The sequence below is a fragment of the Psittacula echo genome, assembly GCF_963264785.1.
Source record: "Psittacula echo genome assembly, chromosome: 2".
Lineage (NCBI taxonomy): Eukaryota > Metazoa > Chordata > Aves > Psittaciformes > Psittacidae > Psittacula > Psittacula echo.
Window position 1 is genome coordinate 133,822,554 of NC_137737.1, and position 21,108 is coordinate 133,843,661.

A 21,108-nucleotide genomic window follows, 5' to 3' on the forward strand; every position below is an offset into this window, starting at 1 on the left:
CCCTCCGGCGTGTCAACTGAACCACACAGCTTGGTGTCATCGGCAAACTTGCTGAGGGCGCACTCAATCCCACTGTCCATGTCACCAACACAGATGTTGAAGAAGACCGGTCCCAACACCAATCCCTGAGGGACACCACTCGTTACCGGACATCGAGCCATTGACCACAACTCTTTGCATGTGGCCATCCAGCCAGTTCTTTATCCACCGAGTGGTCCACCCATCAAATTGATGTCTCTCCAATTTAGAGACAAGGATGTCGCGTGGGACAGTGTCGAAGGCTTTGCACAAGTCCAGGTAGATGACGTCAACTGCTCTGCCCCTCTCCATCAGTTTCGTAGCCCCATCATAGAAGGCCACCAAATTGGTCAGGCAGGATTTCCCCTTAGTGAAGCCATGCTGGCTGTCACAAACCACCTCCTTGTTTTTCATGTGCCTTAGCATGCTTTCCAGGAGAATCTGCTCCAAGATTTTGCCAGGCACAGAGGCGAGACTGACTGGTCTGTAATTCCCTGGGTCATTCATTTTCCCCTTCTTGAAAACGGGGTTTATATTTTCCTTTTTCCAGTCATCAGGAACTTCACCTGACTGCCATGATTTTTCAAATATGATGGACAGTGGCTTAGCAACTTCATTCGCCAGCTAAATGTAGAAGCTCATCTGAGCATTAATATAAGCACATTTGACATTTATTTATAAAGGATGACATTAAAATAAAACAAATGCTTTGTTACTATTGCACAGCTTTAGTCATCATCCTATACAGAACCATTCTATCTGTATACCAAGATGTTTGTAATATACCTCTTTAAACTGCAAAACATGTTTTGGAAATTAACATGTATAGCAGTTTTAATAAAAGACAACTAATTAGGTAATAAATTTAATCTAGTCTTCCTACTCAGCATGTTTGGTTTAGGGATGTGAAAGACCAGGATATCAACAGTGGGTCCATTTTCAGTAGTCTCTTTTTTAATGAATCATTGAATGTGTTTGGTAATATATAAATGAATCACAGAAAATACTGTAATAACCCATGCAAATGTCAGGATTTTCATTGGGTTTGCCATTGTCATTATACTTGTATCCGGAACGTTACTCATATTTTAACACCACTATATTGAAATCTCTTTCTACCATTCTTCCCTATCCCCAGCAATAAGTAAGCATCATGCTTTTCAAGCCACTTGAGCAACAAACAAAAACTATAGCAAAAAAAGAAGTGAGTGGTGACGAGTAAGGGGAAGATGAATGCTGTTCATATTTATGCATGCCAAAGTATTCATTGAGGGATTATCTTTTTTTCCAGAGCAATAAAATCCCCCCAGGAGACTTCTGATCACGATGCTGCAGGACATTATTTCTTTTGTAATACCCCTAAAGTTGGTCCCTATCAAGTTCTTACTATAACTTCATTTAGTTGTTTGTCCTTCTGAAGACAAAGAGGCACATCGTAATCTCTTCTCAAAACATGCTTGAGAAGCAGGCAAATCCTCATGCACAAGATGATAACATATTGTTTCTATGAGGTTCGTGCTGTACTTTTTTATTTTGTAATCTCAGCATTGTAAGTGATTATAACATATTAATCACACAGAAAACAATGGTAAATTACCACATATTTCTGGCCAAAAGAGAGTATGTATACTTTCTGTGAGGATGAAAGAGAAAATTATTTCAAATATTTACAAAATACTGCCATAAATTAACTACAAATAAATAGTAATTATCCTTTGTTATACAGTCATACATCCCAAGAATATTCACTAGTGTTAACTGATGGTAAATTGAGGCCACTTTAGTTTAATGAGATTTTTTCTTAACATGAATGTAAATGTGACAAGTCTTTAAGAATCAGTTCTGTTCCCAACCTGATTCAACTTTACGTAACTCCAAATGTGTAACTAAATGCAGAATTCATCCAGCATGAGTTATATGTAGCTAAGAACTGCCATGCTAATATACCTTTGTGTGTAAAAGAAAATGCATCAAAAGGTTTGTAAGACTTAATATCCACCAGACTGTAAAACTGATGTTTTGGACTGCTGCATAGATGGATTCCTTTGTCTCTTACATAGCAGAATAAGTGAGATAACTTTGCTGACATGCTGGCCAACAAGTCCAGTTTAGCAAACATAAACCTCTTCCCTTTGCAATTGTTTTGTTTCATTTTTTTTCAACTCACTAGCTAGTACTTTAAATAAAGAGATATTTTTTTTTCTAAACAAAGAGATGGCCTCTGCTTTTCTTTAGGTTTTCTTTAGGTACTATGAACAAACTATTTTCCTTTTAGTGAAACATACTGACTCTTACAAAGCTGCCACTAATGTGTCTTTAAAGGGCTACTAGTGACAGGTAGAGCACTCTCCCCTCAAGGATCAATTCCTGAAGCTGTGTAAAGAGCCTAGTCTCTCCACCCTGCAGAATGAATCATAAAAATACTTCTGAGCACGGCTCTCTCACAAGACGCTTACTGATACTGCACTGCATGTTCTAAGGCAGTTTAAATTCCTAAACTGAGGGACGTGCGATCAACTCACCTTCCCTCAGGGCAGCCCTAAAATCTGCTTTGCTTTATTGCTTTTCAATGCAATAATGCATGCATCAATGAAATAAAATGATTTTTCCAATCCTGCCAGCATTTTGGGTAGTCTCTTCCCTAAACTCTAAATGATAGAAAAATCATTCATGCCAGCTACTTTACCACAAAAGAATAATGAAAGATGACACATCGAGTTAGGGCTGGGAAATGGAACATGACAGAGGATTTTCCCCACACACACACTAAAAAGCATTTTAGAGAAGTAGTAGAAACATTTCAATGAAGTAAATGTTGAGTATCTAGTGACAGTACTCTTTTGCTACTATTTTATAATTGCTTACTTTTCAAACAAAGTAACTTTTTCTAAAATCATAAGATAATCTTTATTCCATTTTACTTGGAATGAGTCCAACAAGCACTTAAAATCTTAGAATCATAGCATTGTTTAGGTTGGAAAAGGCGTTTAAGGTTATTGAGTCCAACTGTTAACTTAGCACTGCCAAGTCCATCACTAAACCATGTCCCTGAGTGCTACATCAACATCCTTAAGTTCCACGTCTTTTACATACCTCCACTACCCTGGGCAGGCTGTTCCGGTTCTTGACAACTCTTTCGGAGAACAATTTTCTTCCTCATATCCAGCCTAAACCTCCCTTGGCACAGCTCGAGGCCACTTCCTCTTGTCCTATCACTTGTTCCTTGGGAGAAGAGACCAACATCCACCTTGCTACAACCTCCTTTCAGGTATTTGTAGAGAGCAATAAGGTCTCCCCTGAGCCTTCTTTTCTTCAGACTGAACAACCCCAGTTCCTTCAACCGTTCATCATCACACTTATGCTCCAGGCCCTTCTCTAGCTTTCTTGCCCTTCTCTAGACCTGCTCCAGCAACAAAATATCTCTCCTGTAGTGAGGGGCCCAAAACTGAGCACAGTATTCAAGGTGCAGCCTCACAAGTGTCAAGTACAGGGATATAAACACTTCCCTTGCTGTTTTAATCCCAGATGCATTTTCTTACTTGTGCACTAATACTCATTAGTATTATTTTCCCATCACATTTTTAAATTTGGCATAGTGTAGAGTTGTTTGGAAGTGCCTTTTAATAGCTTTGCTTCACAGTTTCTCTGTGTTCAGTTTGACAATAAGATACTGCTGGCCTTACAAAATTCAGAATTGAAAAGGGCATGCAAAATTATTTCAATTTTACTGCATGCTAAAATGACCACATCTGGTCTTTTCTCACAGGAAACTATCAAATGATTAGGCTAATGGAGTGTGCTAAATTTTTTTTCAATGAGGATAAGGAAATTTACACTAGAAATTTTCCAGTAAGAAAAGACATATCAGGAATTCTTGTCGATTTTGCATGGGTTTCTCCACTTCCACATTCATAAAATTATGGCACTTTCTTCAGGTAGCCCTGAAACATTTTCTTTACAAATCACCTGCCCAAAGGCAGACAGCAGTTAGGCAGGTGTCTAACCTGCTGCCATGAAATACAGAGGATGTTAAAAAAAAAAAAAAAAAAGCAAGGAGAAAGAGAAACATTTTAACTTCCCATCTGAAGCTGCCACGCTATTTGAATATCCCAGTCACCCTGCTCCATGTGTTGTAACCTTTTTCCAGTTCTATTTTATCCTGCTTGAAACAGAAAAGTCAAGAGCAGTTCAGTACTGGTTACTTACTCAATTGTGTTCCTGTCCACTTTTCCTGTCATATTAATGCCATAGAACTGCTGCATGGCAGCTATAGCTGATTGCATGGTTTCTGCAGAGCGCAACACCGACATTCGGGGGTCAGTTGGTGGAAGGTAGCCATACTTTTGTAACCATACCTGCAATGACAAGTGCAGCGGCTATTAAATAGAAATTAGAGGTAAATAAAATGCTCCCTAGTAATTTTGTACCATATATAATGAAGCTTCTAATTCACCAAGCATAAATCCTATTAGTCTGGGGATTTGGATTTTTTTTGAAAGAATAAATTCTTTGAGGCTTTTATTTAACCTCCTTTATTAAAGATACTGCTGTTTTAGGACGTACAATGTTTTCTACCCAGAAGCTAGCTCTCTTTATTATCTGAAACTGCCTGCTTCAATTATTTATTTAGTGTACAACTAAAGCACTTAACCATGGCTCTAGGCACTTCAAGAAAATTTTAAGCAGACAAAATATAAAATCTACAATATATGCCACATCTAATTGACTGTCTACAGGGTACATGATAGTATTCACCAACTACAACAATAAATCCACAATAGTTCTCACACAGTTACACTATATTGTTATCATCTCTCAAAGAACATGAAAGAGAGGAGCAGGGAGACATTCAGCTTTCCGAGAAGACTATCAAAACTACATACTTATAGGCAAAGCAGATGGCCAAGAGATAGTGAAGTAGCAGTCTGTTCCCACTTACAGGAAACTCCCTTATAAGAGGATCTTCCTTTTTAAATCAAGATGGATTCAGTGCCAACCGTTTATGCTCTTAATTGTGTAGAAATGAGGAGGAGAAGGTATGTCCAAATAACTGAGAGCTTTATGGGTTAAAGCCAGTATCTTTAAGAATACCTGGAAAAACCCTCTGAAACACATTGTCCTCTCGAGGCAATGTTTCTAAATGAGTAGCTGTGGTTATCTTAATGTTTCTAAACAGTATCAAAATCTAGCCTATACAAAACACAGTGTAAGACTTCTAAGGCAATGAGTGCGCTGATACATCTTTAAAAATGTCTTCACTTTTTATCTAAGGACTGGAACTACTCACTAGAATGAAAGGTACATATATTGCCAATTGCCAAGACATGGCTGCAGCTTCCCCAGTAACAAAGCACTTGTGACCCAAAAAATGTTTGCTTTATAAAAAAAGAATAAAGAGCTAAAAAAAAAAAAAAAAAAAAAAAAAAATAGTTTCAGCCACTTCTTTCGAATGTATCAGTCCCAGTTCACGGATTCTGAATCATTACATTAATGAATGCTATACACCTACTCTCCCCTTATAGTGTGCTATGGGCTCTGTCTGCTTCATACAACACTTCTGAGTTTTTTATACTTTCATACACACTGTCTATACACACGCTAACACCAAACTGTGTGGTCTGCAATTTTCAACCTTAAGTTTATCTTGCAGGGTCTACTGATTCAGTTCCATAGGAGGTTAACCATGTTGGTGGTGTACTGCTCTTTTACAGACCCCGTGAAGAACCTCAAGATAGGTGAACTCATTGCTATGGCTCACTTTACTAATACTGAATGTGTATTATAGCTGAACACTGGCTCAGTGTAAATGAAAAGATCAAACTAGCATTAAAGATGGGGGAAATCTTAAGAGTATGAGTTCAGATATCTCTAACTTAAAAAGGCTTACCCTCCCATAATGCAGTTCAGACACAATCTCAACGTTTGTAAGCTCCACACAACAGGGAGATACAGTACAAACAGGATTAAGATCCAGCTCAACCTCTTCCACCTTCACACTATCTCTATATACAAGAGCTGTTCAGAATAAGAACAAAATTTTGTCTAATAGGTAGGAAGATGTTATTTCCAGTATAAATTAATTGCTACACTCAGTACCTACATCCAACTTTACATACTCCTGACTTATTGCACTTTTCAGCTTCAAGAGCAAACTTATGAACACTAGATTTTTCCTAGATTTGGTGATCACACAAATGATTTAGTTTATGTGTTGCTTTGCACAGGCAGTCTGTTTTTCCTTCCACTAGTGGAAGATAGCTTTGAAAGGCCAGATTGAGCTAGAAGGTTGGCAGGAGCAATGCAGTATGTGGAAACAAGAGCATGGAAGGAAGAAATCATTTTGACACAGAAGGGGTTGATTTCAATGTAGAGTCCATTTGAATTAATATTAAAAATGCATGTATTTAAGAATGGTGTTATTTTGAGATTCATCTTCTTATGTCAGTGATATTAAAACAAGTGATCAGTCAGGGAAGAAAAATTATTTTGAGCAGCATGCCACTGCTGTCTCAAATGATGACACTACCTTGCCACCTTCTCAGCATGAATTTTGTATGCAGACACAGAGCAGGGCTTTTCATGAAGCTCTCTTCATGAAAGGGGCACATGAAATTGCTTGGTAGGCTTGTGAGGCCACGTATCATCACGTATCATCCTTACTGTGGCATAACTGAAGGAGACAGAAGTATGGAGTTACAAGCAACCAAATTTACCAGGAGCTGAACCTTCAGATACCTGAATTAGAAAAGCTAAAAGAAAGAGACAAAATATAGCTTGGGGAGTACTGCTCATGGGAAAAGTGGACTAGAGAGCACAAACTGGAATCTAGCAGCATACCTCTGCAGACACAGACAAGGAAAAGAGAGGTGTCTCAGAAACATCAGGAGACAATAGTGTAGCCTTTTGCCTTCTAAGAAGACATAAATGCAAATTAAATACAGGATGATTCTATGACTTGGTGAGACTAGATATCTCCAGAGCTCCTTTCCAACCCTAATGATTCTGCGATTCTATGCCTGATAGTCATTCCCTACTATTGAACAAAGGAAGGAGACCACCTAGGTCTTCCTTCAGCCTTCAAAATATCAACTAGAAGACACAGCCGACATACCAGAAAGTCAGATGACCTTCCGAAAGCAAGATGATTGAGAACTAGTAGCATTTAGTGTTTTGTCCTGGTGAGAAAGGATCACAGAAGAGACAACAAATCTGGCTCCTGTGTGCTCCTCAGATTCCTCAGTTATAAATGTGCATGCGGTTACAGGAAAAAAAGGTCTTAAAAAACAGTCTGATGACACCAAACTTACCAAGAACAAAGAAAACCCATATATCATCATTAAAGATTAAGCCAGAATATTATTAATATAATCAGAGTTTCAGACCGCTGACTGATTTCTAAGACAGAAATTATCAACAAATTATTAATGTTCCTGAATGACAGTACATAGTATAAGATACAGTACAATTATGTTCTGTGAACCATAAAGCTTAGTAAATCAAACAGTCTAATAAAGCACAGATCAAAACAATTTTGTAATTGTTATTTGTGCAGCTGCATATTATTATTATTCATGTATTCCTGTTCCATTTTTTAGATTTTTATCATGCAAACAAAATTCCTATCTGTACTGAGTAAAATGGTGAGATGTCAGAATTTCAAAGTATTTTGACTTCTGTTTTTAATACACTTGCACCAAAGACACTCTAAGCGAAATTATTTAAAATGTCTGAGTAATTCAGGAGATTTATGTTTTTAAAAGCATACATTTAAGAATCTAACTTACACTGATCACCATAGGATTTAGCAGTTCAAGTACTGATGTCATTTTGAAGACAGATTGAAGGCTTTTATTACGGTATGGAGAAATAAGCTGACTCCAGAATTAGCATCCATGTGACCACATCATTTCTCCATTTAGGCCAATGGCTAGTGTTATGTTTTAATTATGGACCTATTACAGCTAATACTGACTTTTCAGTGACAACTTGATAGCCAGATAGACAGAAAAGTGACACAGAAGTGTTTACACAGAGCATTATGGAGAGTCTTCCACTGGTTTTCCTACCTCATATTTCTAATGCCACCAGTTCCTCACTGGTGATGTTTTCTCTTCTTAACAGAAGATATTGAACTGAATTTACAGACTGGATATATGGTTTATGGTAGCTATCTAGTGAGAAAAATAATTCCAAAAAAAGCATGTAACAAGAACATATACCGCACAAGAGTCTAACCTAGCCTATCAGAAATGACTACAGAATTAGATTAAGATTTACGATAGATAATATAATAGCATAATGATTATGATTGGTTTTCTGCCTATGGTTGTAATTCAAAATAACTGATCTTTAACAGCTAAAAAAAGAGCCTGCATGCTCAGAATGCATTCATCTGGAATGGCTTGAAGCTCACAAACAAATCCACTTCTTGGAAAACATATAGCAGGGTGGAAAAGATGTTGAACGGAAGGAATCATCCCCAGACCAAGCAACAATCTTTTTAGTCATTATCAACGTACCAGGAAGAAAAAGTCATAATACCAACTGGAAACTTCAGTTCTCCAATGACCTAAACTAGAAAGTGACCAACTTCTTTTATTGTGAACTACTGTGACAACCCCTCCAAAAAGCAATGTACATGTGCTATTGGCACAGTCTTAGACACATTAAAGGTGTCAATCTTTATTGCAGACTACAGAATTTGTAACAAGCACTAAGTGATTCAGAAAACTGGGATGTCTAGCTGACAGACTGCACTACAGTAAATACTTAGATGCAGTACTAGAAGTAACAGAGTTGAGCTCACAGTGGGCCAAAGAAGACAAATTAGGCCCCACTGAGTTTAGTGTTGCTGCAGCTAGATAGCTCAAAACTAGTTGCAGTATCATCTCCACTGTTCTAGTATGTATATGCTTACTGCTTTTCCTGTGTTCTGGCTACCAAATGGATGTGAAGCTGAACATTCGTATTACATAAGTATCAGACAGTGCAAACCAGATTTACCAATACATAATCTTGTATGTCTCTTGCTATATGAAGTAAGGACAGAGGGGACAGTGTCAGGAATTTCCCCACAGAAGTGTATGATGACTGAGATATTAAAAAGGAAGCTCCTGTTCCAATGAGAGGTAACTCCATTGTAAGAATAAAGATTGCAACCCAAGGACTTGTCTGATTAATGACTTGTACTGAACTCAAGAGTCCAGGAGTGGCAAAAATAAAAGGCAAAATAAAAAAATAAAACAACCCAAAACCACAACAGTTTGGCTGATTTCCTCTTATTTATAATTGAAGTTCTACACATTTAGCTTTACTGTCACACTTATGCATGTTGAAAACAATATAGCTTGAGAGCAGAAGGAGTGGAAGGCATAAAAGAGCAGTCAAGAGCATCAAGATAGAGCCATTTGAAAATTCCAGGCAGGTGGGGACATATCAGTAAGTGGCAGATGTAGGATCTGCATGTAACACTGTGCTTGAGAGACTCTGACATACACTTGGAACAGGGATCAAATACTACCCAGCTCCAAAGGCAGGAGTTACACTGTTCATTCACTACTTCTGCTGAGTGTCTGTACTAGGATTGGGTTAGTGGTATAACAACTTTGACACAAATCCTTGCCCTGGAAAGAAACTCTTTGTACCTTCACCTTTCCCTGTAACAGTACGCGCATTTATAACTGACTGCAGAATGGGAAACTTATTCGTTAGTTGCTTAAGGAAAAGGAAATTTTCTTCACCAATAGAAATCTGTGCAGAAATCTGGCATGGACCCAGACCAGTGGAAACACTTCCACAAATAAAACTAACACTTCTAGTAGATGTAAACAATCAATCATAGAGCACATTTTTGGATACACTATCCTTTCATCTTACTAGAATTTCTATAGCTTCTAAGAAAATATGAAATGCTCTGCAGAGCTAAGGATCCAGTGTCGAATATTTGAGCTTGGTAAGCCATGCTTCAGGGGAAAAAAACCCCACAAAAACCAAAACATACACACACAAAAAAACAAACCCACAAAAAGCAAACAAACAAACAAAACCCACAGAGAAAACTCAAACAAAAAAGCCAACAAAAAAACTCCAACAAACTTTCTAGGGCTATGAAGATGATTTAAGTGATCAAAGATTTTTTGAATTTCTCTTATGAGGAAAGACTAAGACACCTGGGACTGTTCAGCCTAGAGTAGAAGCTCAAGGGGGTTCTTACCTATGTGTACAAACATCTGAAGCAAGGGAGTAGAGAAGATCACAGAATCACAGCTTGGTTTTGGTTGGAAGGGATCTCAAAGATCATCTAGTTCCAGTCCCTCTGCCATGGACAGGGACAACTTTCAGTAGATCAAGCTCATTCAGCACCATCCAACCTGGCTCGGTACATTTCAATGGAAGGAGCATCTACAATTTCTCTAGGCAACCTGTGCCAGTGTCTCACTACTCTCACGGTAAAGAATTTCTTTGTAATATTTAATCTAAATCTATGTTCTTTCAGTTTAAAGCCATTCCCCCTTGTTCCACCACTAAATGTCCTTGTAAAAAGTCCCTCTCCAGATTTCTTGTAGGCCTCCTTTAGGTACTGGAAGCTGCTCAAAGGCCTCCCCGAAGCCTTCTCTTCTCCAGGCTGAACCTCTCTCTCAGCCTGTCTTTGTAAGAGAGGTGCTCCATAGCCCTGATTGTATTTGTGGCCCCCCCTGCCAATAGGTCAGGCATAATATGCCCTTACTGAAGCCATGTTGGCTGTTGCAAATTGCCTCCTTATTTTCCATGTGCCTTCATCAGTATTATTCCCAGGCCGAAAGTCAAAATCACAGCACTGCACCAGCTACTAAGAAGGAGAAAAAGTGACTGCTGCTGCTGAACCCAGGACACATAGTTTCCAGGAGGATCTGCTCCATGATCTTGCCAGGAACCAAGGTGAGACTGACCAACCTGTAGGTCCCTGGGTCTTCCTTTTTTCCCTTTTTAAAAAGGGGATTATGTTTCCCCTTTTCCAGTTAGTGGGAACTTTTCCAGACTGCCACAACTTCTGAAACACAATGAATAGTGGCTTAGGCACTTCCTCTGCCAGTTCCACCAGGACTCAAAAATGCATCTCATCTGGTCCCATGGAGTTATGGACCTTCAGGTTCCTTAGATAATCTCAAACTTGATCTTCTTCTACAGCAGGGGGTTCTTCATTCTCCCAGTCCCTGCCTTTGCCTTTTGTGTCTTGGGCAGTGTGGCTGGAGTACTTGTTGGGGAAGACTGAGGTAAAAAAGTCAGCTGTCTCCATGTACCAGGTAACCGGTCTTCAATTTCCTTTCAGAGAAGGCCCATATTTTCTCTAGTATCCCTTTTATCGCTGACATACCTATAGAAGCTTTTTTTGTTGCCCTTGATGTCCCTGGCAAGATTGAATTCTATCTGGGTTTTAGCTTTCCTAACCTACCCCCTGGCTGCTCAGACAATTTCTTTGTATTCCTCCCAGGCTACCTGTCCTTGCTTCCACCCTCCATAGACTTCCTTTTTGTGCTGGAGTTTGTCCAGGAGCTCCTTGTTCATCTACACCGGCCTCTTGGCATTCTGTCCAACTTCCTTTTTGTTGGGACACATGGTTTCTGAGCTTCGAAGAGGTGATCCTTGAATATTATCTATCTTTCTTGGGCCTCTCTTCTCTCCAGGGCCTTATCCCATGGTACTCTACCAAACAGAGCCCAAGGACTGGCAGAGAATAAGGAAATACGAACATAGAAACACTAATTATTAGTATTTACACAGTATAAGTCAGATAGTCTGCTATAAGGAGCAACAGAGTCCCATTGTGCTACACTTAACAAACTAAGAAAGAGAGTTGATTCCTTCATCATAAATAGACACTTATCAAGTTCAATGTGAAATGAAGAAATAGTTTATATACAGGAAAGCCTGAAAACCCCTATGTACAAGGGGTATTGAGTAATTTAATATTTTGAACAAGATATAGTGGAAAAAATTATGAGTAATTCTTAGTAGCTATCCACAGTCATTGAAAAAATTTGAGAGTGTCTTGGAGATAACAACCCAGCAGAGTGTTGCAAGATTAGGGAAAAATGTCACGTTCAAAGATGAAAATACAAGCCAGGAAGTTAGTTCTGTACAGGACTCTCTTTCAATACTCACAGCACATTTTGTTTATGAATCTCAAACTAAGGAAGAGCTTTCTTGTAATTTTGCAACATTTTTCCTGACAGCTACACAGTCTCGCTTCTGGTATACATTTTGCAAGAACTGTGGTCTACTTCTTTGACAACCATCATATTGCAGAGTACAGATATTGCCTATAAGATTCCATAACCTCCAGTCCCTATAAGACTCATTTTATTTGCTGAAGCTTTACTTTTTTCCCCTCATTCTCTCTCTCTGTTTTCTGAGAAGTTACTCAAGTGTTTCTACATGGAATAACCTCAATCTTTGCTGGGTTTAATTTTTTTCTCTTTCTTTACTGTTTTCTATGGCTTGCTATATGCAACTGTGTAGTTCATTTCATTCAGATACTTAGATCCCAGAACACTAGCCAGATCAAGGTGATTGGTATATATCAAAATCAACAATTAGACTGTAGCCAGAACAATTCCAGTTGAGCCACAGGCCCACTAGGTGTTCCTGGGAAAATCAGCTGGCTTTTGTGGTAGCAAAAATAAGAATGAGTGATGCTTCCAAATTTCCCTCAGCACAGCATTGCAAGAATCCAGACAGGGCTTGGAATATATAAAATGCTCTATAAATGCAACTGTCATTTGGTGATATATGAGGGAAAGCAAAAGTTCAGAGACTCTTTCATCACACTCCAGAAGATTATCCCACCTTGTCACTGCCTTAGTATTAGCATCTCTGATCCCAATAGCTTTGCAATATCTCACCTGCAAGCTGATTATTTTGGTCTAATCCATCTACATATTGCTGACATTATTTTGACTATGCTTACCATTAAAGTATTTTAATGCAGAGTCGCTTCTTCCAATTCACTATTTCTAAAAGCAAACAGAGAACTGAACACCAACCAGGGAAGCAGTTTGCTGCTTAGATCCTACAGCTTAGAACTTGCGCAGACTTTTGCTTCTTCTGTTTTAGATTTCACAAGAGAAAGACTCATCTCCCCTTGCAAACATATACTAAACAACCAAAGCAGTCCATTTCATCATGAATTTGTAAGGGCTGCCACACTATTTCCATCACCATTCTACCAGCAGCAGTTTCAAAGTGGTTTGCACTAGCTGGAAGTGGTCACATAGGCTTTTAGGTTCTGAGAATATTATTGCAGTCAATCATGTACTGGAAAAAAAAGGCATTCATATCAGTGAAATTTAACAGCAACATAAGATTTTTCCTCATAGGCTGTAAAATTATTATTAGCAGTAGTTACATCAAATAGAATCTGTATACTACTATAAGACTAATGTACAAGTGTATTAACCAAAATTACACTAATTGGCACTGCTCTTTTATATATGTTCAAATAGGTTATTTCAAATTATCTTAACGAAAGTACTAAAACTTTGTTCTAAGACATTTACATAGGAAATACATAAACACATAATATACCAACAGATGGTGTTGTGCTACTCAAATAATGCTTGTGGGAAGGTAGATCATTGTAATAAAATGAAAAGGTCAAGCTACAAAGTTCCTTTGGGGAAATGATTATTCAAACCACATCTGACACTTGGTATTTGAATACATTAGATAAAATAACATTACTATTGTGGTTTATGCAGTTTTAAGTTCATATCAGTGAAGCAGATGAACTGCAAGTTAAACATTTACATGAAATGTGACTTGACCAAACTTTTTTGGTTTTCTCCATATCACTTGTATTTAATTTTCTTCATTATAATAGGGTTTTTTTTCTCATTTTATGGACATAAAAACATAATATTTTGAATTATAAGCACATCCATTAAATGTCTATGTGAATATTTCTTGTATATCCTGAATATTTTTATATTATGGATTAAACTAAAATTGCATTAAAGCAAAAGAACAGAAATTCAACAATGCATTGTGTATCTTTTGTGGATTTCTATTTCATATATTCTGTCTACTACACTTTTATAGGTAACACTGCATACAAACTCATACTGTACTGCATATACACAGTCTTTGAAAGACTGTGACTGTAAACAACTGCCTATGCTAAAATCAACTGCAAAGTTGCATTCAGTGCTAACAGGAGGTATTTAACTGAATCAGATAGTTCCTTTATTTTGCTGGATTTTACTTTTATTTTTTCCTTTCTACACCTTTTTTAGCAATTAATTATGTCACTACTTGCAATATAAGCTTTTATGGCACAGTATGTTTGTTTACTATTGTTAAAAGAGTTTCTTAAGATAAACTGATACTAAACCCACTTTAAATTGAAAATATCTTTTTTTTCTTTTCTGTTTTCTGCTTTCAAAGTCAGATATATAAGAAGTAAAATTTAAGACGCTCACTCCTTGCTGGATATCATTCAATATTTCAGAAACCCTTCTTTTTGACAATCAAGCTGATATCAGGTTTGTGATAAGTTTCAGTGATATAACAGCTCTTTGAAAAATCTAAGTCATGTTTTCCTGCAGAAATCTGTAGACAGAAGATGAACATGGCATTTAAAAGCATGTAAAATCTGCAGATACTATGTTTGTCACTTCCCAGGAAGAGACAGGAAGAGAATGCAATGAACATATAATACCATGGTTTCCCAAATTATTTGGTCCACACAGCAGAATGAAAACAACAGCAACAACAACAACAACAAAGTAAATACTACAACACAATATCATTTGAAAGGAAAACCTTGTAACTTTTGCAAGGAGGCCAAGGAGCTAATAGAGAAGAAAGGAAGTAAAATCCCTGAAATGGAGCAACACATCCAGTTGGGAGGAAGAAGGGCAACGTTTTCATCCAGCCACCCCCTTCCTGTTTTGCAATGAAGACATTCTTCTCAGCAACACAGTAACTCTATCTGATCTGAGTCTGTAACAATGAAAAGGCAGTACAGAAACCAGCTCATCCTCTGTTCCATCCTCTTTTACCTTCTGACTTACACCCCAATTTTGCAAATGCTGGTCCAGTAGAGAAGTATCCATGGGATATTGATCTGTAATTAATGTTTCCCACTTTCATTTCAAACCCTTCTTCAGAAAACGCATATGGGAGATGACTCTGCCACAGAGAGGAGAGGGATCAATAAGAATCCAGCACTTCCATTTTTACGTGCTCATTATAAAGATTCTCTCTGATAATTTATGCAAATAACACCTGTCTTATTTTCCTCTTGCATAAATGGAGCCAGACAGTGTCCTACAACTGAAAAAATAACAATACCAGTTAAACACTTTTACCTTTTTTTTTTAATTAATCATCTTCAACAGTGATCACTTCATAAATTCTGTTTTAGCATGGATAAAAACAGGTGAATATGGAAGCTTTTCTGTATAGAGTTCAAATCTTAAGAAGCAAGAAATGTGAATTTAGCATGGGTACAACAATACCTTTGCTTCAAATCACCATGGACTACATCCCAGGTGACTCCTGACATAGGTGTTAAGGTGAAGAAAAAAGATACAAAGTGCAGAAAAAGCTATCTTGCTTGGTATAATAAGGACATATCAATTCTGAAGTAAACCATTTCCTTTCCTTGAAACCATCTCTGTGCTGATTAGTGGCAGAATAGTACCAACTCAGGCTAGCTGTATTACCCTCCTACTTTCCTAAAGAAGTCCTTATACTTCATTTCATAAGTCTATTTTGCTTGCAGTACACTAACTCACCAGCTGTTTGTAAACCTTCTGCAAGTAACAGAAAAACTGCATATATTTCAGTACATCTGCAACTCTCCTTTTGATGTCATCCTCTAACTCTATTTTTGTTAGAGGGCAGGATTACAAAAATAGAAAGGGGGAAGGGGAAGTGGTGGATTGAAGCAAGTGAGGGATGCGACAAGGTGATTCCTCCAGGCAGAAAAGGACATACAGTAATTGCTTCAAAGCAAACCACGGGATTATCTTTTATTAGCTCCCCTATGGGCTATGGTAATGTGTACTGCAATTTAAAAATGTATTAAAACAATTTCAGCTTTGCTTAATTATGACCTGGTGCTGTGAATCCCTGAGTACTCTCAAGAGCCATAGATTCAGATGGATGCTTAGAGTAGTCAGTACCTGGCAGAACTCAGTCAAGTGCCTCTATCAACCAATAGCAAGATTAGAATTTAATTGTACATTTATATACATATAAATAAATAAGTTGCTAAAAGAAAATAGTTTCCTTACACTCATCATTAGTAACATTTATAAAGCTCAGACATTGTAGCGTTTTTTTGTATAAATACATTGTTTCTCTTGCTCAAACATGCAGATTCAATCAAAATAGCAGAAAAGGCTTCCATGCAATTAAGGGTAATACGCAAAAAAAGTAACCTAGTACATTTTAGAAATTACATTTGTAATTAATAAACATCATAGGTCCTGTATTCTCATGGCAATGTCATTAGCATGCTAATCCTGTGAACCTAATGTTTAAGTATCCCAAACAGCACTTTATGTGTTGTTTGGTTTTAGTTTAAGTCTTTTAGATTTAGTCTACAATAAACTAGAGGCAAAATAAGAGCCGGTATCACCCCATTCAGCAATTAAATCAAAATTTACAAAAGTATGTATACAGTTTTGTTCAAATTCAAACTGCAAAGGAGAACATGTATTAAAGCCAAGGGTGTTTACAACTGTTCATCTCTGTGTGTATACATATGCTTAAGAGAAAAAAATCACTTTTTTCTTCAGTTTTGATCTTAGAAATGTGAAAAAAAAAATTGTATAGTGATTGAGGTAGCAATTGTTAATGAAGGAACTGAGTATTTGATTTCTCAGCTCTCAAAACCAGGAATCAAATTAAATCCTGCATTCTGCAAACATTAAGCTCTCCTTCAGATTAAGGTACCTCAGAACTGCAACTAAGGAACCAACACCCAAAAACCCTCCAGCCTGTGACACATGTATAATGAACAAAAAAATACAGATTGACCGTCATGTCATAAACTGGTTAGGATATACTATTCTGGCACATCCTATCCCAAAACAGGACACAAAATAAATTTCCAACTGAGCTCTTCCAATAGGTGGGGGACATCATGGAAGTATGCTTTCATTCTGATGTACTGTTTTCTGTGTGACATTTAAACAAGAGCTTACTTTAGACACTTGGCAATGTTTTTGACTTCCTACAGGCTAACAGTATGCTTTTGCATTGTTTGAGGGTAATATTTGTATGATAAACATCTGCACTATAAATTTCATTTGTATCAAGCACCATCTCCTTAGTCACCTTAAAAGTGTGCAACTGACCTTCATCATACCTATTCTAAGGTTCAAATTATTTCTGGTTTTAATACATGCTTGCCACATACTTTTCTTCTGCAATCAATTTTTCACAAAAAGTAATTTTTCATCTTTCTCCCAATCTAAGAATATTCAGTTTGAAATAAAGTATAATGTTACCTATCCTTTTTTAACAATGAGAATTTCATGTTACTAAAACGTAGAAATACCTAATGTTACCTTCTAACTTTGGAAAGTTGTATGAGATCAGTTTTTAAAGCAGTAATAGCTTTCTAACTCAACAATCTAATTTATTATTAAAGGAATTTTAGATATATCATTAGGACTCAAGTCTTTTTTTAGTTTAATAGTGGATTTAATAATGCAGCCATTATCTGAACAGAAACTGGTGCAAAGATGACTTCCTGAATCTACAGAAGAGTACTTGAAGTGCTCATGCAGCTCTCTGATGATCTTATAAAGAGGAGCAGAGATGCAAAAAGACTTTAAGGAGAGGTTCCTAGAGAGACAAAGGTGTAATGAATCATCTTAAGATCCTTTCCAACCCTAACTATTCTATGATTCTATGATTCTACATTGCTGAGAAAGCTACCTGTAGCAAACACAGGGACAGAAATGGTGGCCGCAATCTTTCTTTTCTTTCTCTTCATAGCATAAAGTACGGAGAAGCAGTGATGGAGACCAAGTTTTCCACATGATGCAAACTTCAAAAAGTTCTATCTTGCAACTACTGAAGGACAGAGCTTCAAAGTTACCAAGCACCTAACAATCCGCAGTAGGTCTGAAGATCCTAAGACATTACCTTAACAGAAACTATAATCAATTTTCTATTAGTTGTAAAGGTACCTATAGTCACTGCAATATCTCATGTGTCTTTTCTATAAAGTTCAGCATTGTAACTCTTGGGAAACTAAACTTTCCATTTGGAAATCTGGAAGTTTTCTCCTCATTCAATTTCAGAGATAAAAAGCGTCACATAGCTATACTACCATAAAGTGAGGTATGCCTAATGAAACGTCTTCAGCAAGCTGCATTTTCAGATTCATCAAATTTAATTGACTTCTAGTTCCCCTTCCCTTCTTTACCTTCTTTCTAGTGCAGAAATGCAGTCTTGCTTCAGCATTGGGTAAGTTTTGCAGATGATCTGAAAGCAAAGTAAAACTGAAAGATCTGATAACATCAAAAGCTCTTAACTGATTGTATGTACTTATGCCAGAAACATTATCCCTTTATAATCACAAGAAATGATTGGGAAATGAGTATGAGAAATTCTACAATAGGTTATCTCAACAGTGCTTCATCTCCTGCCTTAATAAGAATCTTCCTATTGGACAATTTTGCAATAATCTGGCTACCGTGAAAAATTCATTTTCATCCCATCAGTTAAAGGCTGTTCGTTTAAAAGCAATTTTCACTTCAAAGTTTACTGTCCACTTTAACTGATTTGCTTTAATTTTTTAAAATATAAATAGGAGAACTCAGTTTAGCTTTTCTAATTCTTAAGGCTGATCCTATTTAGCCTCTTCAAATGAAACACTAGTAATATAGACCCTTACAAAAAGGCATGCACTTATTCAAATTTCTCTTGTCCATCTTCTAGAATTCTTTTTTTGATGAATCACTTTCTGAGATGAAGTTATCAGAACCTAACAAACACTATGTAGGAAAACAGCAACAGGTCAGCTTAATGATACAAAAATATTTTGTGATTTTTGGAATATTTTAAATGTCCTAGCATTTCCCTTTTGTAGCACACTGAGCAGCTGCTTTTGCTGAGCTGTGCAAAACATTGCCGAAGTCTCTTCCCTCAGTAATCACAATTAATTTAAAAATCTGCAACATGTGTGAGAAATTCAAATTACACCCTCTAGCACGCATTACCTTACCAGCACTGAATTTCACCTGCCACCCTTGAAAATTGACAGCCACTCACTTCTATAGACACATTCTGAGAACTGTACTATAGCACTCAGCAAATAAACTCTCCTTCAAAGCAAATTCAAAATCTCATCATGAACTCACTTCTTACAAAAAAATCTGTGGGAAGAAGCCTTGCAAGGATAAGTAGCTGATGGAATAAGTTTCAAAGTTTTAAGAAATGTTATTTTCACTGACAAGTTGGAAATCAGGATGGATTGTCTTTTCTCTAATGGATGTGCTTTATTTCAAACCAGAATTAGTTCAAGGAAGTCCAACAGCCTTTCCTGTGAAAGCAGGATGATCAACATGAGAACAGGTCTCACATTATCTTCCTCCTACAGTTAACAATCTTCCTGGAGATAATAATTCATGAAGAGGAAGATGCGATGCAATACTTGTAAGATCACCATGGCAGTAGCTATTAGATGTGCATTTTTGTGATCATGATGTAGAAATCATTAGCCTTTCTTCTGTGGCTGTTCATTTTACCTCAGCTCCACAAAACATGTGGTTGTGACAGCAAATGCTTACTGTAAGCAAAAGCTGTATATTTAAGCGATATGCATCATAAGTGTTTGAGAGGTCTGGTAGTTGATGCCTCCAGGGAACAGCGCAGAAGACTTAATCAAAAAAAGCGGCAGGGACTGACAAGTAACAGGACATAGGTCTGCAGAAGGACCAATACAGACCAGTCTGGAGCTGCAAGGAACTGCAGAAGATTCATGAGGTTTTAGTGAGCACTGAACTGCTTTGTAGGCAAAAGAATCTGAGAGAAATGAATCAAAAGTCTGCTACTGAGGTCTGAGATGATATATTGGCTCAATGGCTGTTTATATAAATGGCTTCATTTGTACACATAAGGTCTAGACAGGTAGAAAACACATATACAACCCTTCAAACCTAACCAAAGCCAGTTTTCTGTCATATTATTAAAAAATTAAAAATAAAAATAATTAAATCTTCTTGCAGGCTCAAAACGAGCTATTTATTTTGTTTATTTTTCTAGGGCACATAGGACCACAGATGTACCAAGTTCTGTACCTGTCACTTTTCATAACGGAACACTTGAACTAAAACTTGTAAAATTCTTACAACTAATTAGTATGAGAAGAACATATAGAAAGTTTCTGTTCCCAGTCTTGTGAAAGTCTTGAAACATTTCAGATAGTGCCAAGTAGTGCACTACTCAGCACTGTAACAGAAATGCTTGGCAAGATTTCTTTTTTTTCTCTTGACACCAATGCTTATGTTCTCCTTTCCTTCTTAACTTTAAAATATTGAAAACTTCTAATTTTTAAATACTCAGACTTAAAATTTAATTTCCACACAAGACCAGAAAAGTTTTATTGTGGAGAGCTTAATTCAGTACAGCATAAACACATACATATAGAAGTCTACCATGGAGTTTACACTGCCTTAAAATAAATTATTTATATTTCACAAATTTAAAGGATTCCTTCTTATAGCAGATCAGACTGGGGAATAATGATAATCTCCTTTCATAGATGAGAAACTGAAGCAGAGGAAACTCTCCTGCACACAAACTGTGCTTCCTCCTGATTCATTAGAACAAAACCATATGTTGATACCTTAAAGTTCCTGAAGATAATGGAACTGCTTTCATCTTGATGTTTAACCTAATGCTTTATAAAATACATAAAAATACCCACTAATCCTTAGGTTTCAGAACAATTTAAGTCTTTTGCAAAAGAGAAACTGCACGAATGGAAGCACATATACTGTTATAATTTATTTACATATTCAGATATTAGAGCAAACTTGATAAGGTGTATTTAACCATTAGCTAATTCATAATTTTTCTTCTCTTTGA

At 37.0% G+C, this 21,108-nt stretch overlaps 1 protein-coding gene across 1 annotated transcript in view; it reads right to left on the reverse strand.

The window, feature by feature from the left end:
* Positions 1-21,108, reverse strand: part of MMP16 (matrix metallopeptidase 16) — a gene marked incomplete at both ends in the record, with an annotated part of 189,149 nt that overhangs the window by 90,241 nt on the left and 77,800 nt on the right. The window contains one exon of the mRNA XM_080612015.1: positions 4,225-4,373. Within this exon, the coding sequence (XP_080468141.1) occupies positions 4,225-4,373 (149 nt within the window). The remainder of the gene's footprint in view (positions 1-4,224; positions 4,374-21,108) is intronic.